A 21,457-nucleotide genomic window follows, 5' to 3' on the forward strand; every position below is an offset into this window, starting at 1 on the left:
ATTCAAAGGCAGGTTGGAAGACATGGCTTAGGTGTTAAGGAATAGTGTGTAGTAATAGTAAACCTCTAAATTCTGAATCCCGGGTCGAATTTTCCTACCAGGCACTAGAGCAGCTGCATAGGGTCGGGCCCACTAAGCTGACAGCACAGCTGAGAACACATGAGGAGGCATCCTCTCTGCAGGCAGCACATCCCCAGGGGAGCACCCAGAAGGACTCGCCCAATTCCTTCTCCCAAAGGAAAGCAGGAGCCAGTGAGGATGTAGAGAGGCAGGCAGGAGTGTCCCCCGAGGGAAATCTCTCTACATGGGCACACGAGGAGTAGTCGGTAAATGTTCTGCCCACAGGTCTGTTGGTCCGTGTTTTGTTGGCCAGTTGTCTGTAGGACTTTCTCCTTTTCTCTCTTTCATGCTGGGACGCTTCATTCTTTTCTCTTCCTTCCCCCCTCCCTTTCCTCTGCTCTGCACTCACTTTGTGGGCCTTTCTCTCTCTGTATATAGCACCATGTCGTCTTCTTCCTCTTCCTGTCTCACTCTCTAACTTTGTGACCCAGCCTACTGATGGTTGGCTGTAATGAAACCTTTACAGGAAACCTCTAACTACTCTCCTCTAGGTCGGAACCAAGAGGGATTTTAGAAGGTGGTAGGAAGCGGGGAAAGAAAAGGGAAGGGTACAGTGGGGATGATGTACAAGATGTTGGGTTCATTCTGATTTTCCCAAGTGCTACAAGCTCTCCCCTTCCTCTGGGGTGAGGTTAGCCACCTGAAGGGTTGAGCTGGGGAGGGTACTCCTAGAGGAGAAGGAGGCACTGGATGGTGGATAGGCGGTCCACTTCCCATGACATTGAAACATTCAGAACCTGAACTCAAACTTCCCAGACATTTTTTCCTGCCTCACCAAGGTATTTACTGCTCCCTAGGCGCATCCTGCTGTCTCATTCTTCTGTGCCTGTGGGCAAACTTTTATCTCTGCCTTTTCCTTTCTGTTCCCCCAGGAAAATCCTTGTAATTTTTAAGGCCTACCTCAGGTACAGCTTTCTAAGTAAAGACTTCCCCTCTTCTTGCCTCTGTCATATTTTCTCATGTGTGGATAGCACTGTATATTGTATTGTTATGAGTTGTTTGGACACGCCAAAGATTCTGCTTTCTATTTTAGCAGAGAACTGTCACTAGAAGGAATTAGAAATGTTCTTGGATTTGATCTGAACAACCTGTTTGAGATCTGCTTGGGGCACAGCTTAGATTCAGAGTTGAATTGGGGGAGCTTTCTGATGAGACCTTAGAACAGGTCATCAGCTTCCTGCCCTTAAAGTCTTTCATTTTTTATTCCCCCGGCTTACTTCACCACCAGTAGTTCTGGAGCTGGGACCCTGGATGTCCCTCCTCACCTGGCCACCAGGGGCCTGGCCCTTCTTCTCTGGTGAATGTGGCAGAAATGTCTGCCGTGCCCCTTTCTCATTCCACAGGCTACTTTAAGGTTGAGGGGCATTTTATTAAGACCCTAGTTAATTAAGCAGAAGTGTCAGAAAAAAAGGGTTATAGAATGACTGAATTTCTCTAGACCAGGTGACCACAACTTCTAGCAGAGTTGATTGGAATTATACCTTGTCAGTAAAGGCAGTGTGAATAAGGGAGGAAAGTGTTGAGTTTGGAGATGGAAGGCAGGTTGAATTCTAATTTTACTGTGTGTTGTTAGGAAGCCTGGGTGTGTATTTTAGTGCCTGCATATGATAGTAGCTGAATGTATGAGATGCCATTTTTCTAGGCCCCCTTAGTGGACAGAGCTAGGAAATACACATATTTATAGATGCGCACACCTATATCACTTTATCTGTCTCTACTAGAAACCATGAGTCTACACTGATTTCTCCAATGGCAATCCAGTATCGCATGGTCCATGCTAGCCTTCCATCTTTTCATACGTGTGTCTTTCCTCTCCTCTCTGATAGTGAGAAATCTGGCTCCTTTATCCTCAGTATATTTATTTATTTGTTCAACCCACTGGTAGGTAACCAGTTTCCCTACCACGTTAGCCATCTTCTTGGCCGTGCTCCGCTCAGACCTGCCTGCACTGGCTGAGAGGTTCTCCCAGGCCCTGCTGGTGTTGCTCAGCCCCTTCTCTTCCCCGTTTGTTCTATTATAAATGTAATTTCAAAATAGTTTTTTTTTTTTGTAGGCCTAGAGAATTCTAAAGCAATATGTGTTGTTGCTGGGTCAGATCACTCAGCTTCATTGACAGGTAGGTACCAGCTCTTTCAGTTTAATGTGCCATCACAGTTCTGTATGTTTCTTCTTCACGTGGTGCTATTGGGGTACCAGAGGGAAGAGCACAGACTCTGGAGGCAGAATTCTGTTGTCACCACTCGTGTGACCTTAGGCAAGTCACTTTACCCTCGCGGGACCATTTCCTTGTCTATGAAATAGTTCATGGGTAGTTCTGAGAACTAAATATGACAGAACATGTAAAACACCCATATGGGCTTACTTCCTTTTCTCTGATTTTGTTTTCTCAATTGTACAATAGGGATAAGAATATCTTCCTTTCAGGGTAATTGTGATTGTCAAATCATTAACCAGCAGTAAATTTGTATGTGACATATTGTTACTTTATCCATTTAATCTATTTATTTATTAATTTATTTTTCCTTTTTCCCATCTAATCTATTTAAATGTCTAATATAACTATGTAAACTCTCTAGCTCTCCTCTCTGTTTAATCTCAAACTAACCTTTCAAATCCATTTATCTCCCTGTTTGTTCTTTCTATATTTATCTATTTTATTTAACTATATATCTCTATTTTTATTGATATTTTATCTTTCTATCTAATCTATGTATCCATATATCTATCTAAATCTAGTTATGTATGTTTTTCTAATCTACTTCGTATTTTTATTTATTTCTCTATTCCATATCTTTGTTTTTTCTATTCCATATCTTTGATATGTTCCTTTATCTAACCTTTTTCTCTCTCACACTATATCTATCTAGCTATGCATCCATCCATACATTTGACACACCCAGTCAATACAGTATTTTCAGGAAAGTGAAGGTTATCTCTTCAAAAGGTTATCTTTTTTAAAGCCCAGATTCCTCTGCCCCCTGCTGGTAGACTGGAGACTATAGCTTTGAGAAATTTATTTTGGTTAAGACCTCACAGAGTTAAATGTGTTGCATTTTTAAGCAAAGGGAAACGACTTTCATGCAGTGTTTTAAGTGGAAGTTAAGGTATGTACCTAGTATATGTAAATTAATTCATATTAATTTCTTCAACATCACATTTGCAATGCAGCCCCACTGAGAAGCTGTTATTGTTTCTAAAGTGCAGAGACATAATGTAAGAGCTTAAATACTTTACAAACTCTGAACTACATATAGTTTGTTACATAATGAATTTAAAACAGCCCAGAAAAGAAATGCCTACTTTTAGCCTATGTTTCATATTAGCTAGATCTGTACATAAATGTTGAAAGAGTTGAGTTGAAATGAATGCCACTTACAAAGGAAGGACTGGAGGCCCCAGGGCAGGAAGTGACTAGTTCATGAACGTCCCACAGTCAATGAGGTTGGGGAAGGCATTCTTTTCTGAGAATAAGAGTAGGCTAAGAGATGTTTCTGCTCTGTTCTAATTAATTTGAAATGGCTGGCATTATATAAATCTAGAGATTCTCTAATTGCTTATAATATCAGTTTCTTAAAAAAAATTCATATAATTTGTAAAGTTACTTATTCCATATGTGGAGCACCTTTATTTTGGTGTTTTTAAAATAGATGTTGAATTTTTATTTATTGAGATGTAATTCATGTGTAAAATTCCCTTTTTTACATTGTACAATCTAGTGATTTTAGTATATTCACAAAGTGAATTGTTTTTGGATATTTTAAAAAAAGATTTTTAAATTGATTTTTAGAGAGAGAGGAAGGAAGAGGATAGAAAGAAACATAGATGTGAGAGAGAAACATCGATCAGCTGCCTCCTGTACCCCCTACCAGGCATTGAGCCTGCAACCTGTGATTGTGCCCTGACCGGAAATTGAACCGGCAACCTTTTGGTGCACGGAAAGATGGCCAACCAACCGGCAAAATCAGCCAGGCGTGTTTTTGGATATTTTTAATGTCAGTTAAAAGTTGTCAAGATTAATATCCCTCTTTCCTCGTCTGGTTCAAGCTTTTAACACATTGGGTCTTGTTCAGTGCTCTTGAGACCTTTTTTTGGAGTTGTAGGTTATATAACTATTTGACATTGCAGCAGACTTTAATTTTGCAACAGTGTAATGATCCGCATGTGGTAGGCCGTCTGTGTTTGCAAAGAGATGGTTTAGACTTACTAAGATAAATAGAAGCTTATTACAGACACAGGCTCATGGCCAATGGCATCTTGGTAGCTAACCAGGCCATTTAATGACTTGAGACTTATCTGAAGGTCTCCTCTGCCTTCTTGCAAAGGATCATATTTTTGCAAACTCTGGTGAAGCCCAGAGAGGCTGCATAAAATTTACCATAGAAGTGCAGAATGTCATTGCTGCAAGGTCACCTGGGTGACAAAGAAGCTCCACCTATTTACACTCCCTCATTTTAGACTTGATGGAATAGAGGCCTAGGATGTGAAGTGGTGTGCCCAATGTCAGAGTGATAGAGCAGCAGATCTGGGCCTTGAATCCTGAATCTTGGTCTAATGCCCTTTACTGATATTGTTTGGCTTTTGATCAGTTTTTGAGACTATACCAGAGTGCCCTAGGGCAAGCAGTACTGTAACGCTTTATTGGAAGGTCACAAAATACAGTGGAAGCAGAAGACCTGGCTTCTTTGTTCTGTTGAGTCCTCATCATCCATGTGATCTTGAAAGTCGTTTAACATTTTGGAGCCTTGGTTAATTTATCTTCTAGAAGAGTTCTGTCTAGTAGAAATACAATGTGAACCACCTTTCAAAAAGTAAAAAGAAACAGGTGAAATAATTTTAATAATACATTGTACTTAACCCCACATATCCAAAGTATTATTTCAATGTATAATCAATATGGAAGTTATTAATGAGCTACTATTTATTGATTGATTGATTGATTGATTGATTGTAGTAAGTCTTTGCAATCCATTGTGCTTTTTTGTCTTACAACACATTTCAGTTTGTATTACCCACATTTCAAGTGCTCAGTAGCCACGTGTGAGGAACCTTATAGAACCTTGGAACATTAGGGTTGGAAAAGCCCTTAGAGATGAGCAAAGGAGTCACAAATTGTAGATTCATGATCCAATTATAGCCCATGGCCCCATTTTGTTTGGCTTCCAGTTGAGTTTTCCCTCCCACTTTTTAAAAAACTTTATTGTTGAGAGTATTACAGATGTCCCCCTCTTGTCTCCCTCCATTGCCCTCCTCCACCCAGATCCCGCCCTGCCCCAGGCCTTCACCACCCTATTGTCTGTGTCCATGGGTAATGCATATCTATAGTAATAAAAGCGTAATATGCTAATTAGACTGGACATCCTTCTGGATGAAGCCAGGGCTGTGAGGAAAGCCTGGGTCCCGGGTGCCAGAGGGAAGCCGGTGCCGGCAGCCAGGAGAAGGAAGGCCTACTCTTGCACGAATTTTGTGCATCGGGCCTCTAGTATGCATATAAGTTCTTTGGTTAATCTCAAAATTTTTTTTGAACCTGAATGCCTCTTAGACAGGCATGTGCCTTCAGGTTTGCCACAATTGCCCACTCGTCTCTCTTGTTACTAGTGTCATCAGTCATATTGTTTGTCCTTCTAGACTAACCTCCCGTGTTCAGCTGGTGAAACTAAGGCTTAGGGAGGAAGTGATTGTCCAAGGTCAATAGCTAGTTAGCAGATCCAAGAATAGAAGCCACTTGACTCTGAATGTGCTCTTTCTCTATTAAATCACAAAGTCAGTTATATTCCTGCTTATATCACAGGATTATTGTGAGGTTCAAGTGAGCTGAAGTGCCACACAGACGTGATGTGGTAGCATTATATATTGTCTGCTGGACAGGGCATATAGTGAAATCTTATGTTTAAAAAGTTTAAGCTTAAAAAGTAAACAAGTCAGACAAAGACAAATACTACATGATTTCACTTATATGTGGAATCTAAAAAACAAAATAAACAAAACAGAAACAGACTTATAGATACAGAGAACAAACTGATGGTTGCCAGATGGGAGGGGGGGTTGGAGGCTGGGTAAAAAAGGTGAAGGGATTAAGAAGCACAAATTGGTAGTTATGAAAACAGCCACTGGGATGTAAAGTATAGCATAGGGAATGTAGTCACTAACTATGTATGGTGCCAGATGGGTACTAGACTTACCGGGGGGATCACTTAGTAAGTTACATAAATGTCTAACCACTAAGCTGTACCCCTGGAACTAATTAAACATTGAAGGTCAACTGCAATTGGAAAGAAATTTAAAACAAAACAAAAGTTTAAAGCTTAAATAATATTTTTTAATGTGTTACTTTAAAAAGTTAATATATTTTTTCTAACAAAAGGTAATGTAAGCTATATTTTATTTATTTACTAGAGGCCCAGTGCACGAAATTCGTGCACGGGGGGCGGGGGGGCTGTCCCTCAGCCCAGCCTGCACCCTCTCCAATCTGGAATCCCTCTCACAATCCAGGACTGCTGGCTCCCAACTGCTCACCTGCCTGTCTTCCTGATTGCCCCTAACCGCTTCTGCAGCTTGATCACCCCCTAACCACTCCTCTGCCAGCCTGATTGATGCCTAACTGCTCCCCTGCCAGCCTGTTTGCCCTTAACTGCCCTCCCCTGCAGGCCTGGTCCCCCCCCAACTGCTCTCCCCTGCAGGTCTGGGTCCTCCCCAACTGCCCTTCCCTGAAGGCCTGGTCACCCCCAACTTCCCTCCTCTGTTGGCCTGGTCACCCCTAACTGCCCTCCCCTGCAGGCTTGATCACCCCCAACTGCCCTCCCTTGTAGGCCTGGTCCCTCCCAACTGCCCTCCCCTGTGGCCTGATCGCCCACAACTGCCCTCCCTTGCAGGCCTGGTTGCTCCCAACTGCCCTACCCTGCTGGCCATCTTGTGGTGGCCATCTTGTGTCCACATGGGGGCAGGATCTTTGACCACATGGGGGCAGCTATATTGTGTGTTGGAGTGATGGTCAATCTGCATATTACTCTTTTATTAGATAGGATAATTATTACTTTAATATGTTTTTATTGATCGTTTTAAGAGAGAGGAAGGTAGACATGTAGAAAGATAGAAACATCAATGAGAGAGAAACATCATTGATTGGCTGCCTCCTGCATGCCCCCCAAACCCACAACTTAGGCATGTGCCCTGACTGGGATTCGAACCTGGGTTGACGCTGAATTGCTGAGCCACACTGGCTGGGCTACAAGCATATATTTTAAGAGCTACAGAATATAGAGAAACATACCTTTCACATGGTAGATGTTGAATAAATATTTGTTGAGTGAATTAATGGAAAAATAAGCTCACACATTTGCATTCCTTGACAATCTACTGCGAGTATTTGGCTTTGTTTCCTATTTATAGAATTAAAAAAATCCTATATTATGCTGTATATGAAATTTTTATCTTGCTTTGCTCGACTCAACATTGTAGCATAAAATAATACAACTTCTTCGAACCACTTTTTTTTCAGTCTTGTGTTCTTTTCCATCATTTTGGACTAATGTTCCTTCACCTCTTTTGTCCCTCTTCTGCTTGTTTAAGATTCAGGAGAGCTGTATGTTTGGGGAAGCAACAAGCACGGGCAACTGGCTTCCCAGGATGCTTTCCTTCCTGTGCCCCAGAAAATAGAAGCACATCGTTTTCAGAATGAAAAGGTCACTGCTGTCTGGAGTGGGTGGACACACCTGGTTGCTCAGACAGGTAAGAGAGCAGCAGAGAATTTGTGGTCAGTAAGAGTAGCTGTGCTGGACAGCTGTCTAAACAGCTATGAATGTTCAGGATTAAGTAGGTTGGTTTTTACTGATGAAAAGCTTTTAGGATTGGGGAGGGGAGATACCAAGAATTTGGTTTTGCAGTCAGCCAGGTATGTGACTTTTGCTCCCTGGACCACAGGTTTGCACCCCAAAAAGCAAGGCTGGATTAGGTTATTACCTTCTCTGGTCCTAAGAGTGTATGAGGTTTTGAGAAGGAACCCTTTGCAGCAAGCATCACCCAGAAATTTGTGCAGGCTGTTGGGGTGTCTGCCTTGTCATAGCTAAAGAGATGACTCTCTACAGTTGTTTGTATGGAAAATACAAAAATGAATAAATGATAATACAAGAATAAAATCTGTGTTTTGCATACTAACCACTGTAAACCTACTTTTGCCAACCACTGTCACTTCATGATTGAGGCAGGAGCATTATTTTGAATGCTAGCTGGCATGGTATTTTGATTTAAAATTTTATTAACCCTAATAAACTATGTACATTGATTCAGACATCCCTTATACTCCATCAGATGTTATCTTCTCATGTCATGCCATCCAGCTGTTGACATTTAAAAAATATATATTTTAAAATATATTTTTATTGATTTTAGAGAGGAAGGGAGAAGGAGAGATAGAAACATCAATGATGAGAGAGAATCATTGATTGGCTGCCTCCTACACCCCCCCCCCCCCCCCCCCCCCCCCCGCTTCAGTGGGGATGGAGCCTGCAACCCAGGCATGTGCCCTGACTGGAAATCCATTGATGACCACCTGGTTCATAGGTAGACGCCAAACCATTGAGTCACACTGGCCGGGCCAGCTTTTGGCATTTTTATCTTTTCTTTGAGTCTTTATTTATTTCTCATCCTTGCCTTAGGGCAGTTCTCCTTTTCTGGTCTTTATATTTCTGACTTTGTTCTTGAGGTTTTTTTGTTTGTTTGTTTGTTTGTTTGTTTGTTTGTTTTACGTGGCCTTTCCTCTTTCCTGCCTTCCTAGAGCTCCTGCAGGTGGGTAATTTGTAATTCTTAAGATCCATTATCATGTCAGGGCCTCTGAACTTCAGGGGTTCTCAGGAGTCCCCTGGCCTGCTCTTCGCCTGCTTATGAGCTACATGGCTCTCTTGACTCCCAAATATCTGGTGACTGCTATTCCAGTACTTCCTGGCTTTTATAGGTTTTCAGGTCAGCTTCGGTTATCCTTGGGAAGTCACACATACCACACATTGGAACACACAGACTTAGGAGTATTCATAGATGTGATGCTTTTAATTGGTCTTTTAAAAAAATGACACTCGGGGGGTGAGGGCATGTATGGGTGTGGGGTGGGGGGACAATGGTGAGATATGTACACATATAATACCTTAATAAAAAAAAAATGACAATCACTGTGGAACAGAGGCCTATATGACCGAGGTGTATAATAAACTTTCCATGTAATAAACTTCAGAGGATGCTCTCAGGAAAGCGTGTTATTTATTTGGAGGAAAAAATCATGATTCTCCTTAAAAAGGTTCAGACTACTTAAAAATTGGCAACATCTACATTTTTCTTAAAAAGCCTCACTGAGCATAATAGCTGCTTATTATGCTCAGTCCTGGCGGTTGTATAATTGTTAATATCTGTCTTTTTTCCTGCAGACAGTGAGCTCTGTGAGGAAAGGCGCCCTATTAGTCCTGCTCATGTCTGTATCTCTACTGCTTAGTAAAGAATGTATTCGGTTCCTGCATCTAACTGTGTCTCGTTAAAAGAGACAAAACATTCAAATATGTATGCAGCAGGGTGGACAGACAGCTAGGATTTCTGACCTCTTTCCTTGAACTCACTGGTTCATGACCAGAAGGCCTAAGTTTGTCTCTTTGGATTCAAGAGGCCAAGCAAGTCAGGCATTGTTTCATTGGAACCTATTGAGCAATGTCCTTTATAAACCTTAGCAGGGGTCCTCAAACTTTTTAAACAGGGGGCCAGTTCACTGTCCCTCAGAGAGAAGGAGGGGAGTCGGAGAGTGCGGCGCACATTCCACACATGCGCACTGCAGGCCCGGGTCAAGTCGGCTGCTAAGCAGGACAGGTAGCGGCGGCAAAAACACCCGGCGGGTCAGATAAATGTCCTCGGTGGGCCGCATGTGGCCCGCGGGTTGTAGTTTGAGGACCCCTGCTTAGAGAAACGGGAGAGAAGACATGGGCCATGCCCTCCCACTAGAATGTGTAGACAGGCTTAAGTCTAAGAATATAGACATGGAAGATTTTACCATCCATGCATCCACGAACCCATCATACAATGGTGAGGATCTGTTCACATACCATGCCTTGTACTAGAGATGAACCCTTCCCTCAAGGAGCCCACTGCCGGCTGGGGGAGACAGACCTGTTAGGAAATTTTGGTACATTGCAGTATGAGACGTGCAACAGTGAAGCCGAGTAAAGCGTGCAGAAGCAGCATAGAAACTAGCAGTCCTATGAGTAATAGGTGGGTGTTTTGTGGTTAGTCAGTCTGCAAAGAATTGCAGTGTAGTGAAATACACTTACTACCAAACGGCAATGAGTTTGGTTGAGTCTGTCAGTAAACCCTTTAACTAGTTAGGTAGCTGACTAATGAAAGACATAAAGATGCCGCTTCTTTGATTCCAGCTGTGGCGCATTGCAACTGATGCTGGTTTCCACCTCTGGGCCAACAGCCCGACCCTCGGGGTGGGAGGTTGGAACCCACGCTGTGACACTGTTGAGTCACCTAGCTTCAGGTCCTCGCCTCCACTTGAGAGCGTGATTTTTTGGTCACGTTTGAGCTGTTTAATTAACTTGTTAACTCAGATCGCTTGTTTATGTACTTTGTCACTTTCCCCTTTCTCCTAAGTCCAGAATGGTTAGAAGCTGGGATGTGTGCGTGTCCTGGCGGTTGTGCTGAGTTTTGGGTAAATGAGAGTCTGCTGCTGTCTGACTTGCCAGTGCTGCGCTCCATCTGGCAGCAGCGGAAGTTCTGCCCGGGCCCAGTGTCATTGAGAAGAAACACCCAGGGCTTCCAATTTCATCAGACTCGGCTGTTCGTGGTAACGGGAACAAGATTGGCTCACTTGGTCAGAAGCAGCTCTGACCAGTGGGACAAGGAGTTATTTGACTGTAGTTGTTTTCATAAGCTTCAATGGCGAATTGTTCCCAGGACCCACCTGCAGGCCACATTAGCTCCCAGTCTCCTTCGGGAAGGCACTGATTGTGTGATGTTGATTAAAGAAGAGTTTGCGCTATCTTTGTCCAGTAAGATGGGATGGGTTATGAGAGGAAGGGAATGGACTCTGCTTTTTCCCTTCCCCAAAGGCCCTAGACCAGTGATTCTCAACCACGGGTGATTTTGTCCCCCAGAGACATTTACCATGTCTGAAGACATACTTGGTTGTCACAAATAGAGGTGCCACTGTCATCCAGTGGGTGGAGGTCAGGGATGCTGCTAAACGTTCTACGATGCAAGGGCAGCCCCCCTCAACAAAGAAGTACCCAACCCCAAATGATGGTTGTGTCAAGATCGAGAAACACTGCCCAAGACTGGCATCCCCAGGGGTAGGTGCTTGGCCAGGCAGCTCACATGGTATCAGGATGACTACAGTTTGTCTCTACAGGAATCGGGATGCAGTCTCTGCCCTCCCCACTCAGGAGTCTGGTGCCTGCCTGCAGTGTTTGCGATGGAAAAATACTTTTCTCCGTTAGTCAGAGGCACTTGGAAAGAGTCCCAGCGAACCTGTTCTAATCTGGGAAAGTTGGCTGGGGTACCTGTGTCTCAGGCTGGCGGAGCTGCATTCTAGAAACCTTTTCCAGGCTGCGTGACGTCCCTGATCATTGTTCTCAGGAACTTCACGGGACCCCTGGGTGATTTTAGCCAGGCTCAGGGGCCTGCAGCCATCTTATCCAGATTCATGATTTCCTGGCCTGAGGTGCTGCTAGTGAGAGCTGGATGGCAGATCTGGGTGCCTTCCTGGTTTGGTGACTTTGGTTAAATCACTTCACCTGTCTAGGCTTCAATTTCCTCATCTGGCAAGCAGGATGTGCAAACCTGCCTGCATCCTACATAGGGGGCTGCCACGAGGGTCAAATGAACAAATCTGCGTGAAAGATCACTAATTGTAAAATACTGTGTGTGCACCTAAGTGAGCGGTGCCTGAGGCTGGGATATGTGAGTATATTGAGGAGGTAGCCGTTAGACCTCTGTTTCAACAAGGTCTCTGCAGAACTAGAGATACCAGCTTCTCCCCGAGGACTCCCGAGCTGGCCAGGGCTGCCGATGCTCCATCCCAGCTCTGACAGGCTGTTTCCCAAAGCCTTTTGTTACGTGCAGCCGGCAAGTGGCCCTTTTATCTGATCAAGTTTGGAAGAGCTTTGTGGCCTTATAGGCAATTTTCCGTGTTAAAATCTCTGATCACACTGTTGTTCCTTTCGCATCCCGGTTGTAATGGTGTATATACATTTATTTGTATTCTTATTTGTCACGACTGTAAATTCCAGGAGAGCAGTGTCTGTTTTATTCATGCCTGTGTCCTCAGCACCTGGCACAGGCCTGGCACTTAGTAGATGGTTAGTAACTAATTGCCGAGTGAGTGAATAAATGGCAAGGTGGAGAGAAACACGGACTTTGTCGTCCGACAGGCCTGGGTTTGACTCTCAGCTCTGAGTGGCTGTGGGCAGTGCCTCCGCTCTCTCTGCATCTCTGCTGCCACCACAGAGCAGGCCACTGTCACCTCCGGCCTGGCTCTGCGGAGGCCTCTGACGGGCGTCCTCATCTCCCCACACTCCCTCCCTCTCCCCTCCAGTCTGTTCTCTGTACCTCAGTTGGAAGATGCTCTCAGTCCGATTGTGTCACATTCCAATGGCTTCCCATTGCTCTTATGATAAAAACAGAGTCCTGAGTTGCCCTACAAGGCCTTCTGTGGTCTGCCCTCTGCTTCCCTGTCCAGCTCCATTTCTTACTGTGCCAGCTCTTGATCTCTGGCTGATCTCCACTCTGGCCTTTCCTTCGTACCTTGAGTGCATCATGCATGTCCCACCGCAGTGCCTTTGCACCTGGTGTTCCCCCTGTCTGGCACACTTATCCCCGCGCCCCTTCATGTTGACTTAGTTACGTCCTTTTTTTTTCAGACTTCAGATTCGTCATCACCTCCTCAGGGAGGACTTTCCTTGACATCTCTGACTAATCACTTTTCCCTTTTCTCTGTTCTCAGAGCACTACAGCCTCTCCTTTGTGCTGTGTTTTGTAGTATTCTATGACTAATTCTCCCTCCCACTAGACTGTTCGCTCCATGAGGGCAGGGGCCACATTTGTTTTGCTCAGCATTGTATTCTCTGTGTGCAGGAAACTATTTGGCACATACGAGGTAAGGACTCAGTAAATGTCAGACAAATGAATAAGCCTAACTTCTTTGAGCTCATTTTTTTTTTTTCCATTGGGAAAATGGAGAGGTATTGCTGACCTCGTCTGAGCACTAACTGAGATGCTTCCAGCATCCAGCTCAGGACTGGGCTCCTGTGCCAGTTCAGTGCAAATGCCCTTCCTCTGCCCTTTGAAGCTCTGGAGCCCTGTGGGGGTCAGATGCCCATATCTCCTCTCTCCGGCAGAGGGCTCTGAGGATATGGATGTCTCTGCAGAGGTAGCAGGTTATTCAGAACTCTCCTGGAGGGTGCAGAGAGATGAGCGCTTAAAAATGCTAAGTGCTGGTTGCTGGTGATTAATTAGAATTTCGAGAGCAATGACTTACACAAGCTCGGAACCTTAATGCGGTGTTGGTGGGCACGCCTAGAATCCGGTTGCTTTCGGGATGCTGAAGCTTTCCCTGAGCCACGCCGAATCCCAGAGTAGTCTTGTGGTCTCGCAAAGGCTGTGGATGGAAAAAGTGCAAATACAGAGTACTTGACATTCTTTGGTTTCTTCAGTGTCACCTAAAAAAGTCCTAGAATCTTAGACGTTTTAGAGAATCAGAGATGGAAGAAGAAACTTCCTCACTTTGCAAATGAAAAGACTGAAACCAAGAGGAGAAAAAGTGACTTTATGGCAGCATTTAAGCTAGAATCCCATTCTGTCTTTCAGTAAAACTTTTCCTTCCCGTCACTGTCCTCCTGGTTCTTGGTTATATTCTTTAATTGAGATGTTTTTTATTCTTTTCTCTAACGTGGGGAATTGCATGACATATGTGGAAGGGACCAGTCTCCTTTCTTGAGGTGTCACAGACCGAGAAATACTTTATTGCATTTGATGTCTAAGCTCTAGTGAAATTCAAGCTTAGCCATTGATTCACACTAATCCAAGTTTATAAATATACATCTAATGCTGATTTTTCTGTGTTTTTTTTCTTTTCTTTCACCAAGATCCTTTCTAGAATGGGGTGACAGTGGATATCACTCCATCTTCCTTAGGGCCATATGTCATGAAACCTCAGCCGAGCTTAGGGAGATTCTGACCTCATGGGCTCTATTTAAAGTAGGTGGTTTGGAATTCATGATGTTTGTGCTTTAGAACTTTGAAAACCCAATGGTTGAAAGTCAAACCAAGCCCAAAGGACTCTTTTGAAATGGATAGTTTTTACTTGTTGAAGTCATTCGTTTTTATCCTAGAATCCCTAGAATGTCATGAATGGATGGGAACTTAGAGCTCAGCTGGCCTGACCCCTCAGTTTAGAGATGGGGAAACTGAGGACTGAAGAGGGGGATGCACAGGGAGTGAGGGAAGGAGCCAGGACAGAACACAGGTCTCGTGGCTCTTGGTCCAGTGCCCTGTCCATCTTGTCACCTTTTCCCTAGAGATGATGAGGAAGTGAGGGTGACTTAATCAGTCACACCCAGGGGCCTGAATAGGAATAATAGTTCCTTCTGTACATTACGTTCTGCTTCAAGAAAACACTGTATCTTACCAGAAATGCATAGCCATAGAGTCCCTTAATGGATATGTGCGTGGAGTAGAAACCAGGAGATGGTGCCCCAGGAGTGAGGGTCAGGAGGCCATCCAGGCTTCCCAGCAGCAGCTGCATTTCCATTTATAATACCTAGCAAGTCAGAGCTCTCGTGGACCACTTTTATCACCTCAAGTGCTTTCCCATCCATTTCCTCATGTGAAGTTGGCAAGATGGGTGTTTACTATCCTTGCTGCACAGACAAGGCCCGATTGGTTAGCTGCATTGCCCTGGTTCACATATAAGGGCAGAGCTGAAACTTGAACCTGGTCTTTTGTCCCCAAGCCTGCTGCTCTGATTCCAAGTTGTGTGGGTCTCAGAATGTTCTAACTCGGTGGTCGGCAAACTCATTAGTCAACAGAGCCAAATATCAACAGTACGATTGAAATGTCTTTTGAGAGCCAAATTTTTTAAACTTCTTCTAACACCACTTCTTCAAAATAGACTCGCCCAGGCCGTGGTATTTTGTGGAAGAGCCACACTCAAGGAGCCAAAGAGCCGCATGTGGCTCGCGAGCCGCAGTTTGCCGACCACGGTTCTAACTCATTAACCGAGCGTCTTTTACTCTTCCAAGAAGCGTCTTTCTCCAGCTTTTCCTAGTGACTTTCCCAAGCAATAAGGAAGGTGATTCTTAGTTACCCTTGATTCTTCCGCCGGGTTTTGTGGAATGCTCACTTACATGTCTTATAGCACTATGCTATAGAATACAAGGGAATATAAAATCCAGAACTACCTTCCGGAAGCTTGTAGTTGGGTGAACAAATTAAATGTTTAGCGGCAGAATAAAAAAGAACGTGACAAAGAGCGAGAGGAGTGGCCCGACACTGAAAGTACGAGGGTTTCAGAGGGAGGAGCGGTCAGTGTGGGTGAGGGTGCTCAGGGAAGGGTGTGAAATCCTTCTGGAAGGTCACATTCGAATGGGGGGACAGTTTGGGACTTGGTTCTGTTGCTCTCTTTTTGTCCTTTGGCAAGACATAAAAGTCTGGTCTCCTTTTCCCCATTTGGGCAATAGGAGGTTGTAGACATACTAATTTCTAAGGGCCATTCCAGCTCTGAAATTCTGTCATTCATATATATATATATATATATATATATATATATATATATACACACACACACATGCATACATAAAACTGGCCTAAGGAAATAATTAGGGGTGTTAAAATATTAAGAATATTGTCATTCATTGTAACCTAATTTGTAATGACAAAAACAAATGCATGGAAACAAATGAGACTGTAGGGGGATTAGTTAAGTAAACTGTGGTACAAACACATGTTGGAACATACAGCTATTAACTAGAATGTTTTATAGGGACATTCAATAACAGAAATATGCTCATGCTATAATAAGTGAAAAGAGTATATTACAATAACTTACCACACCATAACTTCCATTTTTCAAAAAAGGATATTTGCATAGAAAAGACTAGAAAAAATATGCCAGAATATTATCTCTGATTGGTGGGATTATGAATGGATTTTCTTTTCTTTTATATTTTCTATGCAGACCATGTAATTTTCAGTTTGATTACATCCCCCATAAATGTTAAAGTTGATGAATAAAACTGCCCCTCAGTACACGGATGGCCTCTTTGCCACCCATTCCTGTGTATGAGTCCTTGACGGGTCACTTCCACTGGCCTCAGTCGGGAGATTGCATGGAAAAGAGGCAAGAGCTTGTAGAAGGAGGCAGGGAAGCGGGCATCTATTTTTGGCCCAGTTGTGAGTCAGCTTTGTGACCTCAGGCAAGTCCCTTCTAAATGTCCCTGAGCCTTGGTTTCCTCATCTGAAGAGAGGAGATAGAGGTCACAAAAGGTCCTTTGGGCTCCAAGATATACTTGCTTATAAAGATGAAGAATTTCTCCACTGCCGTGGAACCTGCTCAGAGGCCTCATTGGTTCCTGGAGCCTGGTGTCCTTGCTTTCTCTCCTGTTCCTTTGCACCCGGGCAAGCCGATTTCTGTTCAGAGTTCAGGGTGGGATTAAATAGAGTTTAGTGGTTGGGCTCAGAGCTGTGATGGTGTAGTGACAGCATTAAACCACTAGAGGGAAGCATTGTTTGATTACGTTCTCCTTTCTCCTATCTGCCCTGCAGGTGAAGAGTAGCCTTGATTAGCCTTGATTTGGTTTCAAATTCTAGAATTTTAGAATTAAAAGGACGTTTAAGATCACCCAGTAGAGCCCAGTTATGCTGCATATGTGAGGTAATAGATGCCAGAAAAGGCAAGTGACCTATAGTATGTTTTTTTCAGGATCTGCACTATGGGGTTCAGGAGAAGGCTGCAGGCAGAGCCAAGAGTGTGGTCAGTTGAGTCCACAAAGGGTGCACAGTTCCCATGATTGCATAAGAATCTAAGGGGTCTGCCTGTGTAGACCTTTCCTGAGCTCCTCTGGCCAGGTGCTGAGAGGCCTGGAGGTGGAGAAGACAAGCTATAGCTCTATCCTGAGGGGCTCGTGTGGTGGCAGAAGCACATGCAGACTCATGCTGCCACCCCAGTGTGTCTTTCTTGTCCTCTGGGGAGCTGCCTCGCCTAGGATTCAGGCTGCGGTGGTGGCTCGGAGGCTGGCTTATGGAAGACCTGCAGGTGTCCTTGTGATCGAGGCTCTCCAAGGTAAGGAGATAACCTGGGCGCTGCCAGTTTGTTACTTCCGGTGAATTTCTGCAAGCATTGCTCACATGTTCACATACCCTGTCTTACCACTTCTTGAGGTTTGCAAGGAATCCTGATAGTTTGTTTCCCACCTTTCAAAGGCTTTGTTTCCTTGGCTGTGGACGGACTTTATTTTTGGTTTCCAGGGTGCCCACCAGCCCCAAGCATTCTGGGAAAGTGGAATTGTGAGCTGGTCTGGGAGCCAGGCAGCTGTGCGACCTTGGGCAGGTCACTTCCTCCCTTTGAGTAGGGAGGTCAGACTCTCAGCTGCAGTGTGTCATCTCTCCTAGAGAGATAAAGTTCTGGCGTTATTTTTGGCTTTTGAGCTTGGCAGTGAATACCAATTGATCTGCGGTTTGGAGAAGTGCAGTGTGTGTCAAGCTGAAGCAGGAGCAGGATTCACTCTTAGAAATAGTTGCATTTGAATAAGGGGGCTTGTCAGGGGCCTGTTAAAGCCAAGTGCAGTTGACCCTGGAGGGCCACCAGATGGCAGCAGTGGGCAGGCAGACAGCCTTGGGGGGTTGGGCCAGCTTCCGGAGTCAGAATTAGCAAGGTCAGAGCTGCAAGGACCCCAGAGGTCACCCAGGCCCTTTTCTCCTTTTATGGGTGGGAGAACTCAGGCCCAGAGAGGGAAGGGGGCTACCTAAGGTCTCACCATAAGGTAATAATATCCAGTTATCTCCTTGCTTGTGATCAGAACTGCAATCGGTTTGGCCTCTAGCTGGCTGCCCTGTGGGTGAGTCAGGAGACAAGGGCCTGGGCCCTGGGCCAGTGACAGAAGTAAGAAGGGAAGGAGACAAGAGTTAACTCTCTGCCTTGATCCAGGTGTCTCAAGCGTCTGGTCCTAATGATGTCCACCTCCCACCTGCAGTGAGGGCAGTGTCCATTGCCTTATCTGCTCTCCTGTCTGCCCCGTTCTCCTCGAGGCTAAGGCCCTCCCATCAGGCTGTGCTGTGCCAGAGCCTTTGCCAAGGGTCATCTCACAGCTTTTACACCCAACCGATGGGCAGGCCCAGGGCCTTGTCAGAGGCACGCTGCAATAAGACACGAGTTAGCACAATTTGTTGAACGAATTTAAAAAAAAAAAAAAAAAATATATATATATATATATATATATATATATATATATATATATATATATATCTCCAAGAGGGTCAGAGGAGGGCAGGGAACCAGTCTTTGCCAAGAACTTGCCATGGACGAGGTGCTCTGCCAGGTGCTGCCAGTTACATTCTCCTCAGCCCTGCAAGGTCGGGTCTGTGTCTGAGAAGAGGCCTTTCCTCTGGTGGTCCCCTCTGCCCGGAGTGCTCCCCTGTGATCCCCACCAGCTATTGCCACACCCCCAGGGCTTTCTGCCCAAAGGTCACCCTATTGCAAATAGCCACCACCAGTCTGTCCCAGCCACAGTCTCCTCCCACCTGCTTTATTTTCCATGAGATCAGTTCTCACTGCCTGAAACCACAGTGTCGTTCTTCTTTACTTGTCACTCTCTTCTCACCAAACGCGAGCCCCTCGGATTAGGGACTTGGCCTGTTGTATGCATCCCTGGCTCCCCCCTGGCGCAGATGAGAGGCCCAGTGGGGGCTAGTTCCATGGGGTGGCTTTCACTTTTCACGTGGAAGCTGTGCATTTTCAGTGGCTGTGCTTAGGAGACCCAGCTGCGGGCCTGCCCTCTTCCCACCGTCTCAGAGAAGCCCAGGCCGAGAGCCTCCGTTCACTGAGGCTGACAGCGGGCCCGGTGCCCCAGGGCGTGGGGCCAGCTTTGCCCCTGCCTGTCTGCAAGGCCTTGCTGTGGGTCCTCAGCTTCCCTCTCTGTCCACAGTGGGTGGGGGCAGCAGGATGCTGCGAGCTCACCAGGTGGTCTGGGAAGGGCTCGGAGGTCCCTGGCACCTCCATTCAAGGAGTCCTCTTCCTCTTTCCTGCACGGGTTGATTTGGTCCAGGAGCCCTCTGAAAGTGAGCTCTGAGTGACCAGCCTGTAATTTCACCATCATTTTAGGTTCCTGATGGATGACACTGCGCTTGCCCTTTCTCAGGGACCTGCCCGTCTCACGGGAACGCTCAGTAATCAGAGTGCCAGCCAGTGCCTTAAAGTGCTCTCGGGTGTGTGCCAAGGTGAAAGTGGCCCATTTTGAGGAATCTTGGATCAGCTCTTTCTTAATATGAGAGTGACTTTTTACCTTAGGAGGAAGCCTGACGTGGCCAAAGTAGTCCTGAAGAGCCAGGTTCAAATTCGAATTTGGCTGCTTATTGGCTGTGTGATCTTGTGCAAGTCATTTAACCTCTCTGGGCCTGAAAATCCTCATCTGTTAAATGAGAATCATAATCCTTAATTTGTCTGCCTCACAGGGATATATTACACCACTCACTCAATTACACCTTCCTTCCTTCACCTTATTATTTAATAAACGTTTATTGCATAGGCAGAGGTGAGGGGAGGACCTCCCAGGTAGAAGGAAATACTGAAGACAAAGGCATAGAAGTGGGAAGTACACCTTGGCAACTTTTAAAAAAATATATTTTTATTGATTTCAGAGAGGAAGGGAGAGAGAGATAGAAACAGCAGTGATGAGAGAGAATCATTGATCAGCTGCCCAATGCACGCCACACACTGGGGATCGAGCCCACAACCCAGGAATTGAACTGTGACCTTTGGTTCATAGGTTGATGCTCAACCACTGAGCCACACTGAGCTGACCGGGCACTCCTGCTGCACTTTGCTCAACATGGGACCAGACAGAAGGAGAAGGGACTGGAAACATTCGAGTATCATAGGCACGGGTCCTCATTCAGGCTTTATTCTGTGAGCAATGGAAGGGGCAGTGAAGCTGAGGTGTGGGAGGGTGGGTGATACACAGGAGTAGTGGAGGAGTGGCTCTCCTGTTGAGGCCTCATGCTTGTTTTTTGCCTCATTCCTTATCTCTGGCTGATTTTGAGGTATTCTGGATTCTTAGGGGAGCCCTCTCCCCTATGAGCTGGGGTGATTATTAGAATCCATGCGATCAGTAGGGACTGGAGTTATCTGACGCATCGGTCTGCCTCCTGGGAAGGTGTCTCGGGCCACAGGGAAGGTCACGCAGGGAGCTGCCATGTTCCTTCCAGCTTGAGCATTTCCTAAGAGCCTGAAGATGAGCCGCTGTGGGGCTGCCCCCACCCGCCCTGAGGAGACGGAGGTGTGTAGGGAAGGGTTACTCGCGTTTATCAAGGATGTGCTCTGTGCCAGGCATTGCGGCAGGGCTTTAAAAAATCATCTGCTTCATCCTTACACAGTTTGCCGAGGAGGGCTCACTCCCATTTCACATGCGAGGAGACTGAAGGGCGGTGAAGAGCCGTGGACCCACCTTGTCCAGGTCTTAGCCTTACTTTGCCCAATGGGAAATGGAGGCCAGCAGCATCACCTTGTCCGCTTCGAGGGTGTTGTGAGGCTCCAGGAAGGTCCTGCTTAGGAAAGCACTCTGTACACGACCGTGTGCACAGGCAGGGGCTCACTAACAGCACTGCTTCCTGGTGAAAGCAGCGGAGGTTTTCTTGGGCCTGTCCTGCCTGCGCTGACAGAGGTTTCAACCTTCGGCTTCTCCTCTGTTCACTTCCTCCAGCCAGCCCCAGCGTGCGTGGCTCAATTCACCACTTCTCCCTTTTAAGCCCACACATATGAAGGCACTGCTCTTTTTATTACAAAACTAATATCAGCATAAGCCTACTTTTTTTGCCACTTTGGTGAAAAAAATAAATCCTAAGTCGTGGAATTATAATGCTGGGAAGGACCATTTCATCCTTATTTGAAATTTGGGAAAACAGAAGCTCGGGGAGATGGCCCCACAGCTAACGGATGCAGAGCCAGGATTCGGGCCCCATGGGTCCCTTTTCCCTGTGCCCCTCCACTGCCCCACATGGCCCCTCCTAAGAGAGACTTCAAGGGCTTCGTCTAGAGGAAGAATCCAGCTTAATAAATTTCATTACACCAGCCCCTTTATGTAACAGAGCTGTTTCC

At 45.5% G+C, this 21,457-nt stretch overlaps 1 protein-coding gene across 4 annotated transcripts in view; it reads left to right on the forward strand.

The window, feature by feature from the left end:
* The window catches only part of SERGEF (secretion regulating guanine nucleotide exchange factor), a 194,489-nt gene that overhangs the window by 15,816 nt on the left and 157,216 nt on the right, over positions 1 to 21,457 (forward strand). For 3 of the 4 annotated variants that reach the window (XM_079786935.1, XM_079786934.1, XM_079786937.1), the window contains exons 7-8: positions 2,174 to 2,236; positions 7,687 to 7,845. In XM_079786935.1, the coding sequence (XP_079643061.1) occupies positions 2,174 to 2,236; positions 7,687 to 7,845 (222 nt within the window). The remainder of the gene's footprint in view (positions 1 to 2,173; positions 2,237 to 7,686; positions 7,846 to 21,457) is intronic. The other variant, XM_079786936.1, reaches the window with a different exon arrangement.

The sequence above is a fragment of the Cnephaeus nilssonii genome (assembly GCF_951640355.1).
Source record: "Cnephaeus nilssonii genome assembly, chromosome: 13".
NCBI classification, from domain to species: Eukaryota; Metazoa; Chordata; class Mammalia; order Chiroptera; family Vespertilionidae; genus Cnephaeus; species Cnephaeus nilssonii.